This window comes from Phyllobates terribilis, unplaced genomic scaffold (genome assembly GCF_046119375.1).
Source record: "Phyllobates terribilis strain yellow unplaced genomic scaffold, ASM4611937v1 Scaffold_9__5_contigs__length_417890890, whole genome shotgun sequence".
Taxonomy (NCBI): domain Eukaryota; kingdom Metazoa; phylum Chordata; class Amphibia; order Anura; family Dendrobatidae; genus Phyllobates; species Phyllobates terribilis.
Genome location: NW_027362769.1, coordinates 160,278,602 through 160,302,977, shown reverse-complemented (window position 1 = coordinate 160,302,977; position 24,376 = coordinate 160,278,602). Strand labels below are relative to the sequence as shown.

General features: G+C 43.4%; 1 protein-coding gene across 5 annotated transcripts in view; it reads right to left on the bottom strand.

The window, feature by feature from the left end:
• The window catches only part of LRP1B (LDL receptor related protein 1B), a 2,071,868-nt gene that overhangs the window by 606,725 nt on the left and 1,440,767 nt on the right, over nucleotides 1–24,376 (bottom strand). For all 5 annotated transcript variants that reach the window (XM_073647246.1, XM_073647248.1, XM_073647249.1 and 2 more), the window contains exons 34-35: nucleotides 18,435–18,560; nucleotides 16,050–16,181 (exon numbers count right to left, since the gene is read on the bottom strand). In XM_073647246.1, the coding sequence (XP_073503347.1) occupies nucleotides 16,050–16,181; nucleotides 18,435–18,560 (258 nt within the window). The remainder of the gene's footprint in view (nucleotides 1–16,049; nucleotides 16,182–18,434; nucleotides 18,561–24,376) is intronic.

The window sequence follows — 24,376 nt, the reverse complement described above, 5'->3', positions numbered from 1 at the left end:
GGGCTGCCCCCAACCACCAGCTGCCTATTTGTACCTGGTTGGACACAACAATATAGGGAAGCCCTTTTTTCTTAATTATTCAATGAATTTCATTTAATAATTTAAAAAAAAAATGCGTGGGGCTTCGCCCTATTTTTGTGCCCAGCCAGGTACAACTAGGCAGCTGGGGGCTGGAATCTGCAGCCCAGGGAGGCCCAAGCTTTCTGGACCCCACCCGCTGCATATTGCAGTCCGCAGCCGCCCCGGAAAATGGCGCGTTCATAGAAGCGCCATCTTCTGGCGCTGTACCCAACTCATCCAGGGCCCTGGTGCGGTGGCTCACTGGGTAATAAAGGGGTTAAGGCCAGCTTGGCATTATCAGCTGGCCCTAAGCCCGAAATTCATGGGGTCACGCCAATATTAGACATGACCACCATGAATTTCTAGTAAAGTATTTAAAAAAACACAACACCCAGAATAAAGTCCTTAAATTGAAATAAACACACAATTCTTTATTGTTCTAAATTAAACCATACTTACCGTCACGCCCATTCCAGCTGAAGCCAATGTCTTCTGCAATAAAAGTAAAATAATAAAGCAACCTCATCCTTACCTTTCCATGGTTCCCACGACAGCTTCAGCTCTGCTACATCGAGATGACAGGCTGGACAGCAGCAGAATGCTGCCATCCAGCCTGTCATCTCGCGGACACTCAGAAGCGCAGGCATGCTTGCACTCCTCAGTGTCTCGCTGTGACGGCATAAAGATGAGACAAGCTCATGTCCAATGAACTCGGCGCACCTCATGCATGTCACTGACAGCGTGGGAGAATTCTCCTGCACTCAGCAGTTCAGCGTGAAAATTCTCCCACGCTGTCAGTGACGTACATGAGGTCAGCTGAGTTCATTGGACATGAATGAGCTCACCTCATGCACGTCACTGACAGCGTGGAAAAATTCTCACGCTGAAGCGCTGAGTGCAGGAGAATTTTCCCACGCTGTCAGTGACGTGCATGAGGTGAGCTCATTCATGTCCAATGATCTCAGCTCACCTCATGCACGTCACTGACAGCGTGGGAAAATTCTCCTGCACTCAGCGCTACAGCGTGAGAATTCTCCCACGCTGTCAGTGACGTGCATGAGGTGAGCTCATTCATGTCCAATGAACTCAGCTGACCTCATGCACGTCACTGACAGCGTGTGAGAATTCTCACGCTGAAGTGCTGAGCGCAGGAGAATTCTCCCACGCTGTCAGTGACGTGCATGAGGTGCGCCGAGTTCATTGGACATGAACTCGTCTCATCTTTATGCCGTCACAGCCAGACACTGCAGAGCGCAAGCATGCCTGCGCTTCTCAGTGTCTGCGGGATGACAGGCTGGATGGCAGCGTTCTGCTGCGGTCCAGCCTGTTATCTCGATGTAGCAGAGCTGAAGCTGTCGTGGGAACCATGGAAAGGTAAGGATGAGGTTGCTTTATTATTTTTCTTTTATTGCAGGAGATCGTTGGCTTCAGCTGGAATGGGCGTGACGGTAAGTATGGTTTAATTTAGAACAATAAAGGAATGTGTCTTTATTTCAATTAAAGGACTTTATTCTGGGTGTTTGTGTTTTCTTTTAACTTTGACTATGGGGTTAGTAATGGGGGTGTCTTATAGACGCCTCTCCATTACTAACCTGGGCTTGATGTCAGCTGGCATTATAAGCTGACATCAACCCCAACCCTATTACCCCCTGCCACCGCACCAGGGCAGCGTGGAAGAGCGAGGCTAAGTGCCAGAATTGGCGCATCCTATGGATGCGCCATTTCTGGGGCGGCTGACGGCTGGTGTTTCTAGCCTGGGAGGGGGCCAATATTCATGGTTCCCTTCCTGGGCTATTAATATCAGCCCCCAGCTGTCTGCCTAGCCTTTGCTAGCTATTAAATTAGCGGGGACCCCACGTCATTTTTTTGGGGGGTCCCCCATTTTAATAGCTAGTAAAGGCTAGGTATTCAGCTGGGGGCTGATATTAGTAGTCTGGGAAGCTCCGTGGGTATTACCCCCTTCCCAGGCTTCAAACATCTGCCCCAGCTGTCTGCTTAACCTCCGCTAGAGACTAAAATTACGGGGAACCCCACGCCAATTTTTTTTAATAATAAATCCTTTATTTTAATACTAAATGACAAGTACAGTAACCAACACTGTCACTGTACTTATTATATATGTGACTGACATGTTTCTATCTATCTAATCTATGTGTGAAGCTCTATTCTGTCTGTTATAAATTGTCGGGTACAGATGCTGAATTGCCGGCCGGCTTTTTTAAAGAGACGGTGCATGAAAACACTATTATTTTTTTTAATAAATCCTTTGCAGTAAATGACAAGTACAGTAAGCAACACTGTCACAGTACTTCATATATATGTGACTGACATGTTTCTATCTATCTAATCTATGTGTGAAGCTCTATTCTGTCTGTTATAAATTGTCGGGTACCGCTGCTGAATTGCCGGCCGGCTTTTTTAAAGAGACGGTGCACGAAAACACTATTATATTTTTTAATAAATCCTTTACACTAAATGACAAGTACAGTAAGCAACACTGTCACTGTGCTTCTTATATGTGTGACTGACATGTTTCTATCTATCTAATCTATGTGTGATTCTCTATTCTTTCTGTTCTAAATTGTCGGGTACCGGTGTATGCCGCTGCTGAATTGCCGGCTTTTCATGTTTCACTGTGAGCACTGTTCCCATCGATTTGGGCAATCACTGTAATGCCACAACCACCATGGCTGTGGCATTACAGTGAGTGGCAGACAATCCCTGCATGATTGGTGCTCTAAATAGCGCCAGACATGCAGGACACGCTTTTGGTGCACGAACAGTTATCGAACATAACCTCGAACAGCCGAATTTTTTGCAAATCGTTCGGGTTCGTCGAACAACTCGAACACCGCCCAAAACAGCTCGAATTTGAGATTGGCGAACAGTTCTAGTCGAACACCGCTCATCTCTAGTAAAGACTAATTGTAATTGGAGTCCTTTTCAGGACTAGGTTACATCAGTTCCTATCAGTTTATGCCAGGCAGGTCTGTGCCAGTGCTGTGCAAGTTTTTTTCACAGCATTTGGCAGAATCTAGCAAAGCTAATCCTTTTTGGCCTATTGCAGAGTGTGTTAGTCAGTGGAGTAGCCTATCTGTGTTGCAAGATATACCACCTGTGTATAGAATACCAATTTTTTTACTGCACCTAGTGAAGTAAAATCTTTTGGGCATAGCATCATTCTATTAGTCCATCTATACTGACCTCCATCAGGTTGCAAATTGAATATAATTTTTTTCTGCATCTAGCTCTGAAAAAATATTGGGCTTCTAGCTGTGTGTGGGACTTGTTCTATTAGTCCATCTATACTGACCTCCATCAGGTTGCAAACTGCATATATTTTTTTCTTCATCTACCTCTGAAAAAATATTGGGCTTCTAGCTGTGTGTGGGACTTGTTCTATTAATCCATCTATACAGGCCTCCATCAGGTTGCAAACTGAATACATTTTTTTCTGCATCTACCTCTGAAAAAATATTGGGCTTCTAGCTGTGTGTGGGACTTGTTGTATTAGTCCATCTATACTGACCTCCATCAGGTTGCAAACTGAATATATTTTTTTCTGCATCTACCTCTGAAAAAATATTGGGCTTCTAGCTGTGTGTGGGACTTGTTGTATTAGTCCATCTATACTGACCTCCATCAGGTTGCAAACTGAATATATTTTTTTCTGCATCTACCTCTGAAAAAATATTGGGCTTCTAGCTGTGTGTGGGACTTTTTGTATTAGTCCACCTATACAGACCTCCATCAGGTTGCAAACTGAATATATTTTTTTCTGCATTTACCTCTGAAAAAATATTGGGCTTCTAGCTGTGTGTGGGACTTGTTGTATTAGTCCATCTATACAGACCTCCATCAGGTTGCAAACTGAATATATTTTTTTCTGCATCTACCTCTGAAAAAATATTGGGCTTCTAGCTGTGTGTGGCACTTGTTGTATTAGTCCATCTATACTGACCTCCATCAGGTTGCAAACTGAATATATTTTTTTCTGCATCTACCTCTGAAAAAATATTGGGCTTCTAGCTGTGTGTGGGACTTGTTCTATTAATCCATCTATACAGACCTCCATCAGGTTGCAAACTGAATATATTTTTTTCTGCATCTAGCTCTGAAAAAATATTTGGCCTTCTAGCATTGTGTGGGACTTTCTCTATTAGTCCATCTATACTGACCTCCATCAGGTTGCAAATTGAATATAATTTTTTTCTGCATCTAACCCAGCCAATAGTTTTGGCCTAATACCACAGTTTGGCCACTCAGCTCTGCTCGGTTCCCATCCATTGTTTTTTTGTGCAAACAACTCCAGAGTTGTTAATTAGTTAACCACCAAAATGAGTGGAAAAAGGCCTGCTGCTGGTGGAAAGGGGAATAGGCGTGTTGGGAAGGGGAAAAAAGGTTGTGTCCGTGGGGTAGGTGTTAAAGCAACAGTAACATCTGCAGAAGAAAGACCATCTTCCAGCCAAACTAAAATGTCTACTTCTTTTAGCGGACAATGTGATAAGATCCCTTTCTTACGGCCACGCCAATCGCTACAAATTCCAGATGAGGCACAAAAACAGCAGGTGCTTCAACGGATATCAAGTGCTCCTTTAAGTGGGCTCTCCTCCACATCAACTTCAACTTCAACATCACAAATACACAAGTCCTCAAAGGTGTCACCCCAATCGCACTTGCTTCCTCACAGCTCCCAAATCTCCAGCTGCCCGTCTGAGTATGAGGTAGAACAGATGGTTGAGTCTGCAGAGCTGTTTACTCATACTATAGCCTGGGAATCAGAGGTCGACTCCAGCGCTTCTGTGAATCCAGATGAGGAAATGATCTGCACTGATGCCCAGAATCTTTGAGTCGGATCCAGGACCAGACGCAGAAGGTTCTGACCATAATGTAGACCCTCATTCCCAAACTGTAACTCCTGTTGGTGGAGACAATGAGGAAGACGATGATAAGACTCAAATACCTGATTGGAGCGACAACTTTAGTTTTTTGTCAGGGCAGGAACAGGTTGGCTCTGAGGACGACGGGTGTGATAACGCACAGGGTGATGATGATGAGGTTGGAGATCCCACTTACTGTCAACCCACAGTCAGCCAAGAGATGAGGTCAGCAGAGGAGGTGGAGGAAGATGCTAGTGACGACGAGGTCAGGTTGCGCCTTCCTGGACAGAGACGTAGTACTGGAAGCACGTCAACAACTGCATCCTCAAACACAACTCTGCCTCTCACCACAAGTCGTGGTGGCTCTTCAGGTTGCATGGGTGCTAAGCCTTGCATAGCCTGGGCATTTTTTCAGATCGATAAAGATGACCCAACTCGTGTTATCTGTAACATTTGTCAGCAAAAGCTAAGTAGAGGCCAAAAAATACATAGTTTGAGTACTTCATGCATGAACCGGCACATGGACATGAAGCATAAGTTGCAGTGGGAAGCTCAGTGTGCTACAATGCGGCCTAGCCGGCCGGGCCAACCACCGTCTGCCATATCTTGTGCATCCGCGGCCTCTTCATCCTCTGTGACTGGGGGGACAGCAGTCACACCTGTTTTGGGGCGCAGACCTGCCACCTCTTTACCCGCAACAGCCAGCGTGATTGGCAGGTCATCATTTTCTTTGGAGGTGGTAACACCAGCTGGTGTTGAGCGCTGTCCGACATCGATAGCACCACCTTTGGATCAAGGCAACCTAACATGTCCGCCTGCATCTTCCTCACAGACCGGCAGTTTGCCGGGGACACCCTTATCAACCCCGTCTAAGCACAATAGCCAGCCCTCGGTCCCTCAGATGTGGACAAGTAAAAGACCATTTCCTCCTAGCCATGAGAAAGCTAAGAGGTTGAATTTCACCATCTGCAAGTTCTTGGCTACAGAAATGCTGCCTTTCCGCCTGGTGGACACAGAGGATTTTCGAGACCTTATGTCCGTCGCAGTGCCCCAGTACCAGATGCCCAGTCGGCACTACTTCTCAAAGAAAGGTGTGCCTGCGCTCCACCAGCATGTCACACACAACATCACCGCTTCTTTGAGAAACTCTGTGTGTGACAGGGTGCATTTCACCACAGACACTTGGACGAGTAGGCATGGACAGGGGCGTTACATGTCGCTGACTGGGCACTGGGTAACTATGGTGACAGCAGGACAAGGGGCTGCTGTCCAAGTCTTGCCGTCCCCACGAGTTGTGCGTCAATCCTCTTTATGTCAAAGTTCCTCCACTGCTTCTGCCTCCTCAACCTCCTCTCGGTCTTCCACCTGCACCCAAAGCCTGTCTGGTCATGCCACAAGCTTTCTAACTGTGCAGAAGGGATCCTGCACACCTCCTTACTATGCTGGCAGTAGGGCTCAACATCATCAGGCGGTTTTTACATTGAAATGTCTGGGAAATGTGAGTCACACAGCTGAGGAGTTGTGGTCAGCTCTGGAGAACCAATTTCATGAATGGTTGTCTCCACTGGACCTGAAACCAGGGAAGGCCGTGTGCGACAATGCTGCAAACCTTGGTGCGGCCCTTCGCCGGGGCAATGTCACACACGTGCCTTGTATGGCTCACGTGTTGAACCTGGTTGTCCAGCAATTTTTAGCCCACTATCCCAGACTAGATGGCCTTCTGCAGAGGGCACGGTCGCTGTGTGCTCACTTTCGCCATTCGCATCCCGCAGCTCAGCGACTTACATCTCTACAGAAGTCGTTGGGCCTGCCACTTCACCGGCTAAAATGCGATGTGCCTACCCGGTGGAATTCAACTCTGCACATGTTGCAGCGACTGTGGCAGCACCGACAAGCCCTGGTGCAATACGTTCTGACGTATAGCCTGGGCCAACGAGATCCAGAGGTGGGGCAAATCACGCTGCAGGAGTGGTCTCAGATCAGGGACCTATGCACCCTTCTGCACAGTTTTGAAATGGTGACGAAGATGTTTAGTGCTGACGATGCCATTATCAGCATGACTATTCCGGTGATTTACATGCTGGAGCACATGTTAAACAGAATTCGAAGTTAGCTGGTGTCACAAGAGGAGGTGGAGGAAGTAGAGGAGGAGGAGTTGTATGCGGAAGGGCTAACATCTGCAAGGTCCAGACGGTCGGCAGCACCAAGGCGGCAGGCATGTGAGGGTGGGGGAGATGGTTTTACCAGGGCGCATGGTAGCAGCCAAACTAGTGAGGAAGGTGCAGGAGCCCAGGAAGAAGTGGAGGACGAACTGATGGAAGACTCATCAGATGAGGGAGACCTTGATCACATTTCTGTTGTGCGAGGTTGGGGGGAGAGGACAGAGGAAGGAAGCATGATTGTTACCTCGCCACCAACACAACAGGGACTTGGTGCTCCTGGATGCGCAACACACATGAGTGCCTTCTTGCTGCACTACCTGCAACATGACCCTCGAATTGTGAGAATTAGAAATAATCCTGACTACTGGGTTGCCACACTGTTAGATCCCCGGTACAAAAGTAAATTTGCAGAAATTATTCCTGCCATAGAAAGGGATGCACGCATGCAGGAGTATCAGCAGAGACTGTTGCAGAATCTTACATGTGCTTTTCCACAAAATACCAGTGGTGCACGTAGTGAATCTCACAGTTCCAACTTGCCAACCGTGGGACCGTCAAGTGTTCAGCACTCAAACCGTAACAGAACCACAGTATCTGCTGGTAACATCAATTTTGCGGAATCATTTCACCACTTTTTTAGCCCATCCTTTGCAAGGCCACAGGAGACAAGAAGTCTGACACATAGTCAACGCCTAGAGACGATGGTACAGGAGTATCTCCAAGTAAACACTGAAGCCACGACTGTGTCACTGGACCCTTGCTCTTTTTGGGCTTCCAATCTGGATAAATGGCCGGAGCTAGCCACTTACGCCTTGGAGATCTTGTCATGCCCCGCAGCCAGCGTTCTGTCTGAACGTGTGTTCAGCGCTGCTGGTGGTGTGCTGACAGATAAGCGCACGCGGCTCTCCACTGATAATGTAGACAGACTCACGTTCATAAAGATGAACAAATCATGGATCCGAAACGACTTTTCTACCCCTGTGTCATCCTGGGGAGAGTAAAAGCTTGATGATTGGTTAAAATCACCCTACCAACCGTTTTAAGCTTTCAAATTACTAATCATGTTTATCTGTATCTTGGCTGGAAAATAATTTTGGCTTTGTAGCAGTGTGCAGCACTGATTCTATTAGGCCATCTATAATAAGCTCCACCAGATTTAAAATTACTAATCATGTTTATCTGTATCTTGACTGGAAAATAATTTGGGCAGTGTGCAGCACTGATCCTATTAGGCCATCTATACTAAAGCTTCACCAGATTTAAAATTAATAATAATTTTTAGCTGCATCTAGCCCGGAAAATAATTTTGGGGCTCCGAGATGCGCAAGACACATAAGTGCCTTCTTGCTGCACTACCTGCAGCATGACCCTCATATTGTCAGAATTCGAAGTAATCATGACTACTGGGTTGCCACACTCTTAGATCCCCCAAACTTTTCGATCAACCTTTTCATTTTAATAAAGACCAAAAAAATGGTCATTTTTGAAATTATAAGCATTAGCAGGTTGTTAGAAACTGAAATCAAACAGTTTTCAACTCAAAACTTTATTCTAGGTGATGTTACATTTTCACATAGGACCCCTTGTTCGAAAGGAGCTTCTGAACTCTCTCGTCCATTGAATTTGTCAGGTTTTGGATGGTTTCTGCTTCAATTGTTTTGCATGAGGACAGAATACCCTCCCAGAGCTGTTGCTTAGATGTGAACTGCCTCCCGCCATCATAGACACTCCTTTTAATGATGCTCCAAAGGTTCTGAATGGGGTAGAGGTCAGGGGAGCATGGGGGTCACACCATAAGTTTGTCCCCTTTTATGCCCATATCAGCCAGAGATGCAGATGTTTTATGTGCAGCATGAGATGGTGCATTATCATGCAGAAAAATGATCTTGCTGTGAAATACACGGTTCTTCTTCTTGAACCATGGCAGGAAGTGCTGTTTGAGAAAATCCACATACATTATGGAGTTCATCTTTAGCACCTTCAGGGATCCTAAAGGGGCCGACAATCTCTCTCCCCATGATTCCAGCCCAAAACATTACTCCACCATCTCCTTGTTGGCGCTGTAGCAGTGTTTGCGTGGGGTGTCCATCAACCAGCCATCCTCCACTCCATCCATCTGGACCATCGAGCGCTGCACGGCACTCATCCGTGAACAAAACAGTTTTGAAATCAGTCTTCATGTAATGTTTGGCCCACTGGAGCCGTTTCTGCTTGTGTGAAGTGGATAGAGGAGGTCGACAGGATGGCGTATGCACAGCTGCAAACCTCTGAACGACCCTGCATCTTGTTGTTCGGGGGACGTTGGAGGCACAAGCAGCTTCAAAAACTTGTCTGCTGCTATGACAAGGCTTTTTTGCCGCTGCTCTTTCAACCTGACGTAATTGCCTGTAGGAAAGAGTCCTCAATTTGCCCTTATCAGCACGCACACGTGTGTACTGTGAATCAGCTACATACTTCTTGATTGCCAAGACACTTCATCCTGATCATCGCACAATGTTGATTGTAGTCATGCCTTGACCTAAACACTCCACAATTTGTTGCTTCTCAGCAGCCGACACATCCTTTTTCTTTCCCATTTTGGCAGAAAATGTAGGCTGCTTAATAATGTGAGACAGCCTTCTTAAGTAGTCTTGCCTTTCATTGGACACACCTGCCAAACTAATTAGCACAGGTGTCTGCAATTGCTTACAGTGATATAAAGAGCCCTGACACACATCACCATCAATGAGTTTAACTGACAAACAAACAAATTCTTCCCTTATCACTCCTAAACACTTTTTGCATAATAATTTGGAACACAGTGTACATGTGCTTTTCCACAAAACACCAGTGGTTCACGTAGTGAATCTTACAGTTCTAACTTGCCAACCGTGGTCTGTATGGAATTGTTCAATAAAGGGCCCAAAATTAAGATAACATAGATGGGAGAGGTCTCTATGAATAGGAATTCCTAAGTATTTGATACCCTGTGAGGGCCAGGCAAAGGGAAAGTTGGACTGGATGGAATCCTATATGGATTTGGGGAGGGAGACATCGAGGGCCTCAGACTACGCTGCATTGATTTTAAAATTTGACCATGTAACAAAGTGATCTATTTCAGCCATAACAGCATGGATGGATATATGTGATTGAGTGATATATACTAGGACATCATCAGCAAATAGAGAGCACTTGTACTCGGTGCCTCCCACCTCAATCCACCTAATATTGGGGTTATGGCGAATTGATGAGAGCAGGTGCTCCGTCACTAGGATGTATAAGAGAGGGGACAGCGAACATCCCTGCCTTGTCCCATTGGTGATTGTGAAAGGTGATGAAAATGTTCTGACGCGCCCCCTGGGACTTGGGACACCCGGAGCCGGACCCTTTTTGGTGGATGCTGGTGGTTGTAGTCTCCGTGGCGGCGACCCGGTTCCGTGGCTCAGGGCGGTCAAACCAGTGGCGGAACTATTTATGTGGTTTTGATGTTTAAATGTCCGACTACGCCACCCGTGGATTGCGGTCAGAGTGAACCGCCGCTCCAGGGCAGACCGCTGAGGCTGGTGTTGTGGGTGCAGCAGAGCGTAGCATAACTCCCCACGGGAGGAGTATAGCCTCAGGGCAGTGTATGCGGAGGATGGGGGTGATGGTGCAGGGCAGCAGCAGTAATGACAGGAGTCAGTGATGCAGTCCAGGGCCTTTACTCACAGTTCTTATTATCCAGACCACGTCTGCAGGTAACGGCTGCCCACGTCGTACTGTGCTCACCAGGTGAGGGGCTCAGACAACTCCCAGATAACTTTGGAGTGCTTCACAGGACCCCCTTTGTGTGTCCTTTGTCTGGCCTTTCTTACCAACCCTTCTGTCCGGCTGCCTCGGGCCTCCTTTTGGTAAACTTGGCGCCAGTTTCCCTGACCCTATGTGGTGCCTTCCTAGCGGGTGTAGCGAGGGGCTGCGTCACATAAAATGTCACAGCCTCCTGTTTCTAGCTGAGGGTCATTTCCTGCCTCCACTAGTTTCGGGGACCGGTCTCCCCCTTTGGCCTGACCCCTCCATGCAGGTGGATTCGGGCGTGCGGTGGCGACTCGCCCGTCCGCACCCCTGAGATCCCTTCGTTCCTCGTTCCTGGAGCCTTCTCCGCTCCTCTTCCTTCCTTCTCCCTCTTCCAGGCCTGGGCCTCTGTTACTAGGCCCGCCTCCGGAGCAGAGCTCATGCAGAGCCCCTGCTCCCTGCCACTTCTGCTCAGACTTCTCTGCACTGAACTAAGATGGTGCCCACCTTTTATACTCCCTTCTCAATGCACCCAGGAACTGCTTCCTCCCTGCTCCTGCACTACAGGGTTCCCCTTCCTCAGTGTTCCCTCCCCCCACTCCAGCCAGGGACAGGGACTGTCGTGCCCATCTCAGGGGCATATTGGTCGCCCTGCCCCACGGCAATGTGGTGTAATGCATGCAGGTGTCGGGTCCTGATCCACACTACATCCTTACCTGAGAGTGAGATATCACACCTCTGGGTGAGGTGCAATACCTCTGTAGCAACCGAGCCCTCAGGGTGCTACAGTTCCATTTATCTTCAGCCTAGGTGATGTATTGCGATACAGGGCCGTGATTTTGGCTATAAAAGGGTCCCCTAGACCCCTACCCCAAGCTTTTTAAGAGAATCATATATGGCGTGCCAGGAGACTCTATGGAATGCTTTCTCAGCATCCAACGAGAGTATCTAATTACAAATATTTAACTGCATCTAGCCCAGGAAATACTTTGTGCCTAGTAGCAGGGTCTGCTAGTCAGCGGATTATCCCGGCTGTTAAGCAAGCTACACCACCTGTAGTTTGGACACTTCATTTTTTCAAAGGAAATGCTTCGGGACCACGGGATACTCAGTGAAGAGCATCAGGAGGCACCCCAAGGCATAGGGGCTCGGACTGGCAGTAGGATGCCTTGCGGTGGACAGCCGAGCTCGATCCTTATAAAAGCTTTTTAACTGCAGCAGCTTTAGTGGACGCTACTGGAGCTGGAATTACGCGGCTTCTGGCATGAGACTTGCCCTCCAATAGATCCTTGTAAATGGATTTAAAGTGTATTCATTCAAATTAGAGAGACAATTTAAATTAAAAAGCTTAGAGCTGCCTCCACCACAGGGGGGCTCGCTCGACCCACCAGCGGACAGGCACCAGTATTGGGAGAGGGGGGCTGGCCGTCAGGGTTCACCGCGGCTCTGGCACAAACCCGGCGACATGGAGGTGGCACGGGCAGGAGCGGACTGAACGTGTCGGCTTCTCACTTTTTGGATTTTAGAAGGGCATGACATGCCTATATCTGTGTCTCCCCCTCCTTTTACTCCTCCACCTCTTTTCTTTTCGCATGACTATATGTACTTGTCACTTTTCCATGCGTTAGTTGTGTCTTCTGAGCAGTTTGTCAGCTTTTGGACACCTTTGAAGGTGTTTTCTATGTGTTTCTATGTGTTTTTGTTTGCCTGCCATTGGTTTTAACGGTGTTCGAAGGTGTTCGACGAACAGTTCGACGAACAGTTCGGCGAACACACGGGTGTTCGACGAACCGAACCGAACTCGAACACTACGGGGGTGGCTCAACACTAATCAAGAGAATGCCAAGAGTGTGCAAAGCAGTCATCAAAGCAAAAGGTGGCTACTTTGAAGAACCTAGAATATAAGACATATTTGCAGTTGTTTCACACTTTTTTGTTAAGTATATAATTCCACATGTGTTAATTCATAGTTTTGATGCCTTCAGTGTGAATGTACAATTTTCAAAGTCATGAAAATACAGAAAAATCTTTCATTGAGAAGGTGTGTCCAAACTTTTGGTCTGTATTGTATATATATACTCACTTACCCAACTTGTGCCGCTCCTCTGCACTCACTAATGGGTCCTCCAATGATCTCCTGGCACCAACACCTGACCAGCATCCAATTAGCAGCCACTGATCGGCTGCAGCTTTCTCGTGTTGTTTGAACAGGTCGTCGCAGTTCAGATGGCATGAGAAGGCTGAAGGTATTCAATAGCCAACAGTTGGCTTCAGCAGTCACATGACACCACCTTGAATTCAGAGGGTGAATAAATACATATTCTATTTTTCTTAAATCCTCTTGAGCCCATTATACTTAAGTTGTAAAGTTAGTGAGAACCTCTTAAAATGGAAAGCAGAGATGCACGTAACTGTTTGGTCTGGTGCAGACAAACGTAGATTCTCTCATCCGAGTCGATTAAATAAATGACACTCCGATCAAACTCAAAGTGTGACCATAGTGTAATCCGATTCTCTTGAATGAAAAGAAGATGGAGAAAAAAAATTCTCCATCTTCTCCTTTGTTTCAGTCCGTGGAAATCAGGCTGCATTCAGATGTCATTTAAGTGCAGTCCAATGGTTTCCTCATCCAAGTGCAGTCCAATGGTTTCCACACAATCATTGACTTGAATGGCTGAGTGAGATCTAAATATTATATCAAACAAGTTTTTCCCCGGACTTCAACGGTCCATTGAAAAAATCAGACATGTGCACGACCCCATAGCATAACATTGATCTGAGTGCAATCCGATATTTTGTTGGATCGCACTTGAATCGAAAATACAGTGGTCTACACCTGCCCTTACTCATACACAATCCATCTGTATACCACTTTGCAGACAGCTATACTGTAGTGTCACGGTTTCATCACTGACTGTGGCCTAGGGAAGCTGTGAGTGAAAGCTCAGCCACCCTATGGTATCTGGAGTCAGTTTTGTGAGTGACAGTCCAGTCACCCAAACTGATCCTTAGGCGTGCTGGGCTGTCAGCATTTTGGTTGACAGCCCTGCTGCTCAATCCGCTCTAGCCTGCGGGCGTTTCCCCAGGTGCCTCCCATCCTCAATGATTTGCAAGCTTTTTATCTGGATTGTGGTGAGCAGCACATTGTCAGTTGTAGCTTAGCTTAGTTAGGTGTGTTTTCTTGCTGTGTGTCTAAATTTTTGATCTTGCTGCTATACCTAGGACTTGTTGTGCCAATTCGTGTGGATTATCCCATCCGCTGTTGAAGCTCTCTGACTTCAGGTATCTGACCCCGGATTTGGCCTCTGACTATCCATTTGTTGTACTCCCTTGTCTTGATGTATTCTCAAGACTGTTATCTGACCAAGCCCTTGTCTTACCCCTATGTACTCAAAGCCCCCTAATATCTAACCTTGAACCTCCTGATTACCCTGTCTCACAGCTTGCCCGTGAGTAGTGAGTCGGGATCACATATAGTACTGGCAAATATAAGAAACTTTGTAATATTTCTTATCTGAAAAATCAGCCTCTTTCTACACTTATGAGGCACATCTTCTACTTTATATGACTCCCGAACTTGAAAAAACAGCTAAAATCATCTTGATAACAGCAAGATCGACTGCCAGCACATTAAGTTGTCAGGTTACAGCTACTTTTGCACTTTATGGAGTAGGAGGACTCAACAAAGCAAGAGGCCAGGCAGACACACGCCCATCATGATGCAGCATTTAGAAAATGTATTGCACTTCAGTTCTGGATTCACAGCCATACAGCTTAGTACTGCTGTATAAATGTCCTCCATGCTACTGCTTCTGTCTGTGTATTACAGAGGCAGGAATCCATCTCTCTATGTATGGTGTATGTGAGACATCATAACAGCTAGTTTCCTCTTACCATCTCAGACATAGTAGAAAATGAATATAGTGCCTTCCGGTGCGAAAAAAAGGGAAGGTCAAGAGGCTGCAGCCAAAGGTATGCATACCATAGAAAGAGATAAGTCACCTGCAACGTCGACTATAAAAGAAGGAAGCCTTAATCTTATTTCTTTATCCTTATTCTCTATTGGTAGTGCTAGAAATGTTAAGTTCCCTGTGATCTAAGAAGGAAGTGATTAAGCTATTGGGAACATCGAAAAACATCAGAACGTCTTGATTTAATAACGGCATGGTGACACCAGATCAGGGCCCAACTTTGCCCTTCCAATGGTGTCTGTTTTCCATTCTGCCTCAATTTCCATACATATTTCACAGACAAAGAACAATATAACACAAAACTTTATTTATATACTAGATAGAATCCCCTCAAATCAATACAATTGCTCCATAAACACCCAGTCCATAAAACATCCATATACAGTAGTTTATATAAAAAGTAACAAAAATAGAATAAGTGGATAAAAAGACACAGCCCTACCATCAGAAAATTCCTAAACTGATCCTTTTAGTAGCATCCCCTGCCTTACCACAGAGATTAGAAGTGGCACCCACTATATAAAGCAATGTGATACCCCAGCTTTTGGATGACTTACACTGAATATCCCTGATATCACCTGATATTATTTAAGATTACCCAAAATTTACAACCATCTATTGGGCAGATAAACATACTAAGTCATCAAAGTACAATAATAAGGAAAAAAATAAAGCTTTGGGGGCAGTTCTCAGTCTTTAGTTACAGACAATACATCAGTATCTCCATGGAAGGTCCCTGTTTAGTATGTATCAGAATAGTGCAACTCCACGCTGAACATCCTGTTTTCACGTTTCCCCTTACTGCCAGGCTTCCTCAGGAGACTTTACAGAACCAGTGATGAAGTCCATTCCAAGCCATACATGTGGCTGTATGTTCAGGTGAAGAGACACAATGTGGCATCTTATTACCCACATGCTCTACCTTTTGGTAATTTTCATGAATTCCCCTTATATTGTTGCTTTCTGGACTATATTAGCATTTATGATATAATTATGTTTATTTTTTTAGCGTGTGTAAAAACAAAAGCTTGTTGCTTTAATACGTTTTTTCTTTTGCTTCTGCATCTAGCCGCAGCTTTACTACAGAAGCTAAAATTAAGTCTATAAATATCAGTGGTTGCTTGGTGTATCCAGGTGAAAGCGATATTCCGGTTTGCTATTTTAACAGTTCTACATCTATCTGGCAAGGCTGTTTCAAAGGGAGATAATAATATATCTGAATATACCTGCATGGAAATCGATGCCCACAGCAAAAGACGTTCCAGAGATGGGCATGAGCGCGTCCATCCTGTCGCTCGGATCGAGTGGGATACCTCTAACTCCTTCGTGTACTGAGTACATGAGAAACGACTCAATGCCTGCACAAGAACGATACACATAATACACAATATAAAATGCTGCAGGTACATTTCAGCATTTAGATTCATTGCTCTAAATGTAACATTTAAACATTCTAAAATAAATAGTTAAAATGCAATCAATCTGTGTCGTACTAGTTTAAATTTTCCAGTCCTGTCTGACTCATGCTCCCATTTTTTAAACATTTTCCTATGCAAAGGGGGTTATGCATGCAGAAAAAAATGCAGAAAAATGATCCTTTCTACCTACATTCACCTAGTTTTTGTTTTTGGAGTCTTTTGTATGAGTTTTCTTTCTAGTGTTTATCCCATAGATTTGTCTATGGAAATAGAAAAGCGTCAGGACTCGGGATACAAAGCATGTCACAAGTGTAAAGGCAAATAGAAAATGGCATAAAAAAAATTGCTTGCAATAAAAAAAAGCACATGAAGTTAGCTTGAAATTTATGAAAGTTTTTAAAAGTGTCTTAAAATTACAAAAAAAGTGTGTGTGTCAAGGGGTACAGATGAGCAAACCCGAACTTAAAAGTTCGGTGTTTTTACCGGACAGTTAATGTCCTGTGCTAAATGGCGAACACGGACTTTACCCGGAAGTCCGTTGCAAAGTTTGGAGTTCCATGGAGAGAGAGAGGGAGAGAGAGATAGAATGTTTTTTTCTTATCCAGAAACAAAGTTTGCGTCTCCATTGTTTTCAATGTGGTTCGGGTTCTGGTTCAAGTTCGGGTACAGTTCTGGTACCTGACCGGCACTTTAGAATAACCAGAACCTTAACTTCCACGGGTCTGCTCATCTCTATTAAGGATGTCTAAAACATCATTCGGATGTTTGTATTCATTTTCAGACTGACTGCAGGTCTACTGATCCAAATTCAATGCCCTCCTAGCTATTTAAAAGGCTGTTGAGTTTGGGTCAAGACAACTGCGGTCAGTTCTAAAGTCGTGGTCCACTTTCAGACTGTAATATATGGATGTCTGAATTAGGCCTTGTGTACAGACGAGTTTTTTCAAGAGTTCAAAGTTTTTGAAGTAGAAACTGCTGCAGGAAACTCTCTTTTTTTGGAACAGTTTTTCATTTCCTCAAGTGGTTTTGAAGAGTTTTTCCTTCAATGTTTTTTTTCGCAGGCTTTTTATTTGACATATCATAATTTAGACTAGCTCTTGATGGAATCTAATTTTGAAGCTGGTCTACTTAAAAGTCTCTGAGTGAATATAGGGTATATACCTAAGGGTATGTGTACATGATGTTTTTAGTCCTCTGCAATTTTATTTTACAAAGCAGCTTTGGGAAAAAGCTTTTTACCTGAAGTAGCTCCGCCGGCATTTTTTTTTTTTTTCTAACTATTTTCGCGGCAACACTGCCACTGATGTCGTTTACCTATATTTTCTATTATAGAGAGCAGGATGGACATGTCAAAAAAAAATCTATGAATTTCAAGCATTTTATATTGTAACAATTTTAAAGTTTTTATTTTCCTGACCGTATCTCCAACAGAGAAGCCTATGAGAAAAACTACAGAAAAAAATGTCATGCCTTGAGAATATTGTGGTGTGAAAAGAATGCCAGTAATCCTCATCCCCCCAAAAAAAACCTAAAATGTCATAAACCAAAAAGCACTGTCTTATGCAGCAATTTAGAAATGCTATGAAAATGTAGCGTTCTTCACATGGCTGCGGGGTGCTGAATTTTTTGGATGAGTACAATACAGAAATGTTTTTTCTCAATTTAGGGGAAGCTATGAAGGATACGAATGTTACTATTCTTTGTAAAATCTCTTTTAGTTTTAAAAATGGCAGATGAAATTGAATCGGCTACCATGACCAGTCCCATAGCTCTGATTGACTGTCGCACGTTACTTTACTAGAGGCACTTGTGTCATATTGAATGAAGACTTCCAACTAGTGATGATCGAGCATGCTCGTTGCTCGAGATTTACGAGCATGCTCGGGCGAGCACCTATTATCTTCAGCGTGCTCGGGCGTTAAGTTTTCGTCGCTCTGTGAACATGATTTCCCACTGTTTGACAGATTTAATATATGTGAGGAATGCTTGTTTTTCCAGCATTCCTCACATGTATTAAAGCTGTCAAACAGTCGCAAATCATGTTCACGGGAGCAATGAAAACTTAACGCCCGAGCACGCTGAAGATAATAGGTGCTCGCCCGAGCATGCTCGCTCATCACTTCTTCCAACCCTCTATATAATGTGACCAAGACTAAAGTAAAGAAAGTCATCAGAGTGACTGGCAACACTTACCCTGGCAGGACATGCGATTCTTTCGAAGGTTGTAGCCAACTGTGCACATACATGTCCGGGTCGTTTCAGAAGTTGGCAAACAAAGCTGGGAACATCCACCATTGCTGATCTGGCAGGGATTACTACCTGAGAAAACAAACGAGAACAAATTCATTGTATACATATATATATATATATATATATATATATATCTCAATCTATCTATTCATAGATGTGTATATCTATAGATGTACTCAGTCAATAGTGTCCCATAGGGGGCAGTAGTATGAAATATATAAATCCATTCACACTAGTGTCATGGTTTTTATCTATATTACAATCCAGGGCCATACTTATATTATCATTTTTAGTGCACAAAAACAGCACATTCATAGCGCTGCCCCCAAAAATAATGGTAAATGGCCTCTTTGGGGCAGGATTTCCTTAAATCTTATTCCTTGGTTCTGGAACTGTCAGAGCAAATTCATGACTGTTGACAACCCTGAATAGTTCTTCACTGTATAAGTCATAAGACAAATTAATATGGAGCCTGTAACACCCCGTTGTCACATTGTGGTGTTCGTCAAGGTTCTATCGAGGTCTCTGTGTTTTTGACAGTAGGAATAAATCTGTATGATGAGCACGGCTGTCTACAGATGACAACTGTGAATAACAACAAAAGCCACAACACCCTAATGCATCCAATGTATGATGGATATATGGGATAACAGGGTCCGTCATGTTCAGTTGTGTTTTCCATCATTGTGACGGCATGAACAGGGTTGAATGTCCAGCGCTAATCGTCCTGTAAAGGCAGATGAAACTGCTGAAAGAGTGACAGAAATGCTGATCCCATGTCTGTCTATCTATCCATCTATCTAATTATCTAACTATGTATTTCCATATCCTATTATCAATCTATCTGTTGTATTGTCTATTCGATATATTTTCTTTCTATGCAATATTTACGCATAATTCGCTTTATCTATCAATCTACATATATATTATTTACATATCTATCTATTTATCCTTCCATCTATATATCTAATGTACTGTATACTATCTACATAATTTATCTATACATCTATCCATCCATCTATCTAATATATCTATCTATCTATTATCTATCTATCTATTATCTATCCCTCTATCTATCATCTATCTATCTATCTATCTACCTATCTATCTATCTATCTATCTATCCCTCTATCTATCATCTATCTATGTATCTATCTATCTATCATCTATCTATCATCTATCTATCTATCTATCGTACAAATGGATGACTGTAGATATCCTCTGATTTCAGTGCACAATACTGTGTCATCATTGTCTATGAATGGATGCTTGACAAAAAGATCAATGAACATCTCCTTTGCTGTTGCTTTTCTCGAGCCGCCCATGATTTATATGACATAATGTTTGTTTGGAAGAAACCGGACCTCAAAAAGGAGTTTGTTGTTTTCACTATTAAGAAACTAGATATAATTAATAGAGTTTGTAGAGTAAATCAAACAGGAGCTATCACCAAGTGGGACCTGGCGACATAGTGCGCCGCTCACACAGGGATTTCAAATCAGTCACACGGGAAAAAGTCATTCATATAACAATCTGCTCTAGTAAAGTTTCCATGATACAAAAATCTGTCCTTGATGTTATTGGGCAGAGACTTTGATTTAAGTTAGAGGCGTAAAAAGAAGATCCGGAGAAGAATACGACTCTGAGGAGGTCTCAAACTTACAGTCTAACATGACGACCACCTACGGAGTCATTGTCTCGGATTTTTGTGTTGATGAGATAATGGACTAAATCCTTATTGGCCAAGTCTTATTGTTAAAAAAGATCAGATAAGTAGATCAGAGATGTGGATGCAGAAGTAGGGATCTGACTTTGCTGACATGGAAATGATTGTAATCCAAGATGTGCTTTATATTACATCGCAAGGGGTCTTTTTTTGGGTTGTGCAATGCCACGCTGAAATAAGGGGAACAGGATGAGAAAATGATAAGTAACAATGCTTTTTGTAATATCTGACAACCAGGATTTTATATTTTTTATGCTTTTTTTTTCTATGTAAAGATTTTTTTCTGAGATTATATATTAATTCCCAATCATATTGTGTGACCGATGGCGAATTAACCCCTGGAACCCCATGAGGTGAGTAGAACAGTTTCTTATTTCCATTCTTCTCTGCTGATAAACAGAAGAAGAGGTTGCGTTTGTAAGTTTCCCGACATTTTCCCATACATGCCAACTTTTGGATTATTTTCAAACCCCAAATTAGAATACTTAACTCCAGTAGCATTGGAACTTGCAACATATCAGAGACCCCAGAAATGAGGTGGACCTCACGAACGAGCATCATCAAACTTTAAGACTCCATCAATTTACCCAAAACCTCCTAGAAACCAGTAATTTCAGGAGGTTGTATTCATCTCTTGAGACAGGAAATGGCGTGTATTAAGACGTGAACAAGAAGGGCCATGGCTTCAACAAGGTGGTGTAGCTTTAGGTGAAAGATGTTTGCTTCTTCTGGATCCTCTAGAAATTTGGAAATCATGCTTTTCTCCCCTTACATAAAATTGTGTATATAAGCTTCAACAATTTTTATTACTCTACTTGTTTTTGCTATGCCATGTTTGCTGATGCTGTTGGCTTCAACATATAAGAATGTGAGTCGCAAAGCTGCATAAGTATAAGAAGAGTTGACTAGGGCCCCAAGTAATGACCTTGTGGGATAAGTGATGTAAATTAAAAATTAAGAACCTGAGAGGAACTATGGGAAAGATAATACAAGATTTAGCTGGTGGCATTTCTAGTTGTGGGACCTGTGGAACAGTGGAGCATGAACAGTTAGACCTAGAAGGTATACCTGAAGTAATGCTTGAGAAATGCTCATTCGAAGATAGACTGTTAATATGTAGGAGCCAAATGAGAGACATCGTGGGTAGAGAACATTCCAGTGTTAAGATTAGCACTTACCATTGTGTGAATCGACTGTCAAGCGGTCTCGAGAAAGACCTGTAAGGAATTATCCAAATTTTGTGTAGTGTTTTGTGTTGAGTGATCCTCTGGACCAACATCTTAGGCTATAGGTTGAACTCTATGGACTTAAGTCTACCTTCAACCTTATAACTATGAAACTTTGAAAAGAGACAAGGATAGAGTTCTAATAAATGGCTGACGGTCTTGCCGAGACTTTGTAAGCGTGTCCTCTTTTTGAAAGCAGAGGAGGTACAAGTGGTACCAGTTGGTCCTAAAAGACCATTTTATTTCAGAGACAAACCTATTAGTGCCATGATCCATTGGAGTTGTTGTACGATTATGATTACGGCTCCAGGCCGCAATAGTCAGTACTCTTTAAAAGGCGGTATCCTTACAAGATAAAGACTTGGACTCGAACTTTAGCAACTGCCCTTTGGTCAGGGACTGTACTTTAAGGCAAATTTTGGGCAGTGTAATTAAATGCACATATGTAGCTAAGGGAGGTCTAGTAGCTGCCTAGTGGTTGCAGAACCCACAGAAGCAACAGAAGGTTTTGAGACCTTATCCCAGCCCCAGTGGATGGTTTTGTAAAGAAATTTTGACAGCTAGCCAGGAAGGTGAAATGTAATATTACATGGCAGCTATTCATGGCCATCAATGTAATATAAGAGAGACTCGAGACCGCCAAAACGGGAGGAGCTTCTTGTACAGGAGAGCTTCAAGAGGGTTCACATTTATGATGTTCATATATCTCAATAGGACAGAAGGACTTCATGAAACAATCCCTTTAACAACATCAAATTACAGAGTGGGTTTTGGTGGGACTAAACTAGAATTAATGTATAATGCTACTTTAGATTTGAATAACAACACATATATATTAATATTCTATGACAACACACATATCCTACGGTGCATAGCTGCTGGCACCATATGGTAACCTTTACAAGCCGATTCCTTTACGCTTTTACTATTTCATTTACACCATTTGCCAATTAATTAAACCTCCCTAGTATTGTACATAGTATTTATCACCGTCCGCCGCTGTCCAGATAAAGTGCTCTGTGAGCCGTCCACATAACTATGGTCTCCTTTAATAACAAATTGTCTCCCAATCCTCCTGCGATTGGTGTCATATTGACTAATGAAGTGGTTAATTGTACTTGGGAATCTAGGAGAGGTAGCAATATAAGCACCTTAAACACCACTAAACTGCACATTTTTCATACTAATGGAGCTTTTAAGGTACCCGCAGTGATTCTGGTAATGGGGTTGTCTTTTATATTGATGATTTTGCCAATATATTCTTGAGCTAAAGACGGCAATTTCACTCAATTTACATTTACCTGACGTTGTACCACGGACTTCTAAATTGTCTTCTATCATTAAATCTGAATTTACAAGTCAAGGCATGGCTGCGGGGAAGGAATTTTTTTGTTTGACCTTTTGCAAACCTTTGTTATCTGGTTACCAGATAATAGGGAATCTCATTGAAAAAAATAAATCCTTTCTTGATGGTAGAAGAAATTAAATTACAGTAGTGGCAGGACTCAAATTTATGAGGCCAAATTATCATAATCTGGTGACTTTTTTTTTCTTTTTTTATGGAGTCCCATAGTAAGAAACCATACAATGCAATGGCAATGTGCTTGAGGCCTTTGCCTTGTTTCAGATTTTGCATTGATTGACAGGTCCCTCCATTTCACCTTCATCTGTTCTATTCACTGCCAAGGCTCTCCAGTTGAGGTTTTCTGTGAATAGACTCGATAGTTCGGGACTTTTCTAGGTGATGCACTGCTTGCTTTCATCTGTGTATTAGTCCTGGCTTTTTAAAAGTCCAGGGTGACAAACGTGCTATTTCTCCAGCCAATGACCAGGTGCTGCAGGTTTCCTAAGGACATTTCCCCCATATTTCAGTGTCTGAGCATTATGGTCCTTTCTTGTTCTCTGAAAAGGTGTATTCTTCCAGGTTTGCCTGGATTTTATTCAACTTCTTATTTGAAGTCTGCTGCCTATCCTGACCTCTACATATCTTCTCTTCATAACTTTTCTCCGCCTGCCCTGACCTGTGCTCGCCTAACCAAATTGCCAAATTAATGTCTACTGCTAGCCATTCACCAGACATTGAAGATCTCACCATTGTTGTGACCAAGGAATTACCTATGGAAAAGCCAATGCCTCTTAACAGAGGTTGAAAGTGAATATTTCACAATCTCTAATTTGGACTCACAAAGCAAATCGTTGTCCACCATCTCCTCCAGCGATTAAGGTTGAGTTTAGTAGAAGGTGTAGGAATGATGATGATTATACAGTTCCTTAAAGTGCATTCTACCAGTCTGAAACCAAGTTTCATGACTGCAAGGGTTTCAATAACCAGAAGCTCTCCCGTTCTTTATCTAAAATAGTGTGGGCAGTAATGTTATGGATAGAAGAAGAGGCCACAGGCGACAAACCTCATATGTGCCATGTGATGAATGCCCCTTCTATATTTTCGTGTAACTGATGCAGAAACTCACAGCTAGATTTTCAGTTCAGAATTCTTATTACTTCACTATCTGGAGAATATCTGTATTCTGTCCACAGTCATGTGCAAAACTAATTGGCACAGAAGAAAATCTTGATCCACTTTGTCAGTGACTACAGGACCACAGGCGTGTTACACTGGCGGGTAATTTTTTTCTCTATTGCTATTTTATTCCATAGTCAGGCTTATATTCTGGGCACAGCCTGACATCTGTAAGTGGGAAGTTGTATAGCTGGGAATAGAGAACTGGATGTAAAAACAAAGTAATAGTTAAATGCTTCACTGACACATTGCCAATGGGCACATGGCAAGCTTACATATTTTAGATACCTCCTAAAGCCTGCATTATATTGTATCGGAGTAACATGTAACATGGCTACAGAGGAACTATTTATCCTTAAAGGGATTTTCTCGACTCACAGAATATTGAAGCATTGTAAAACCTATGAAAAAT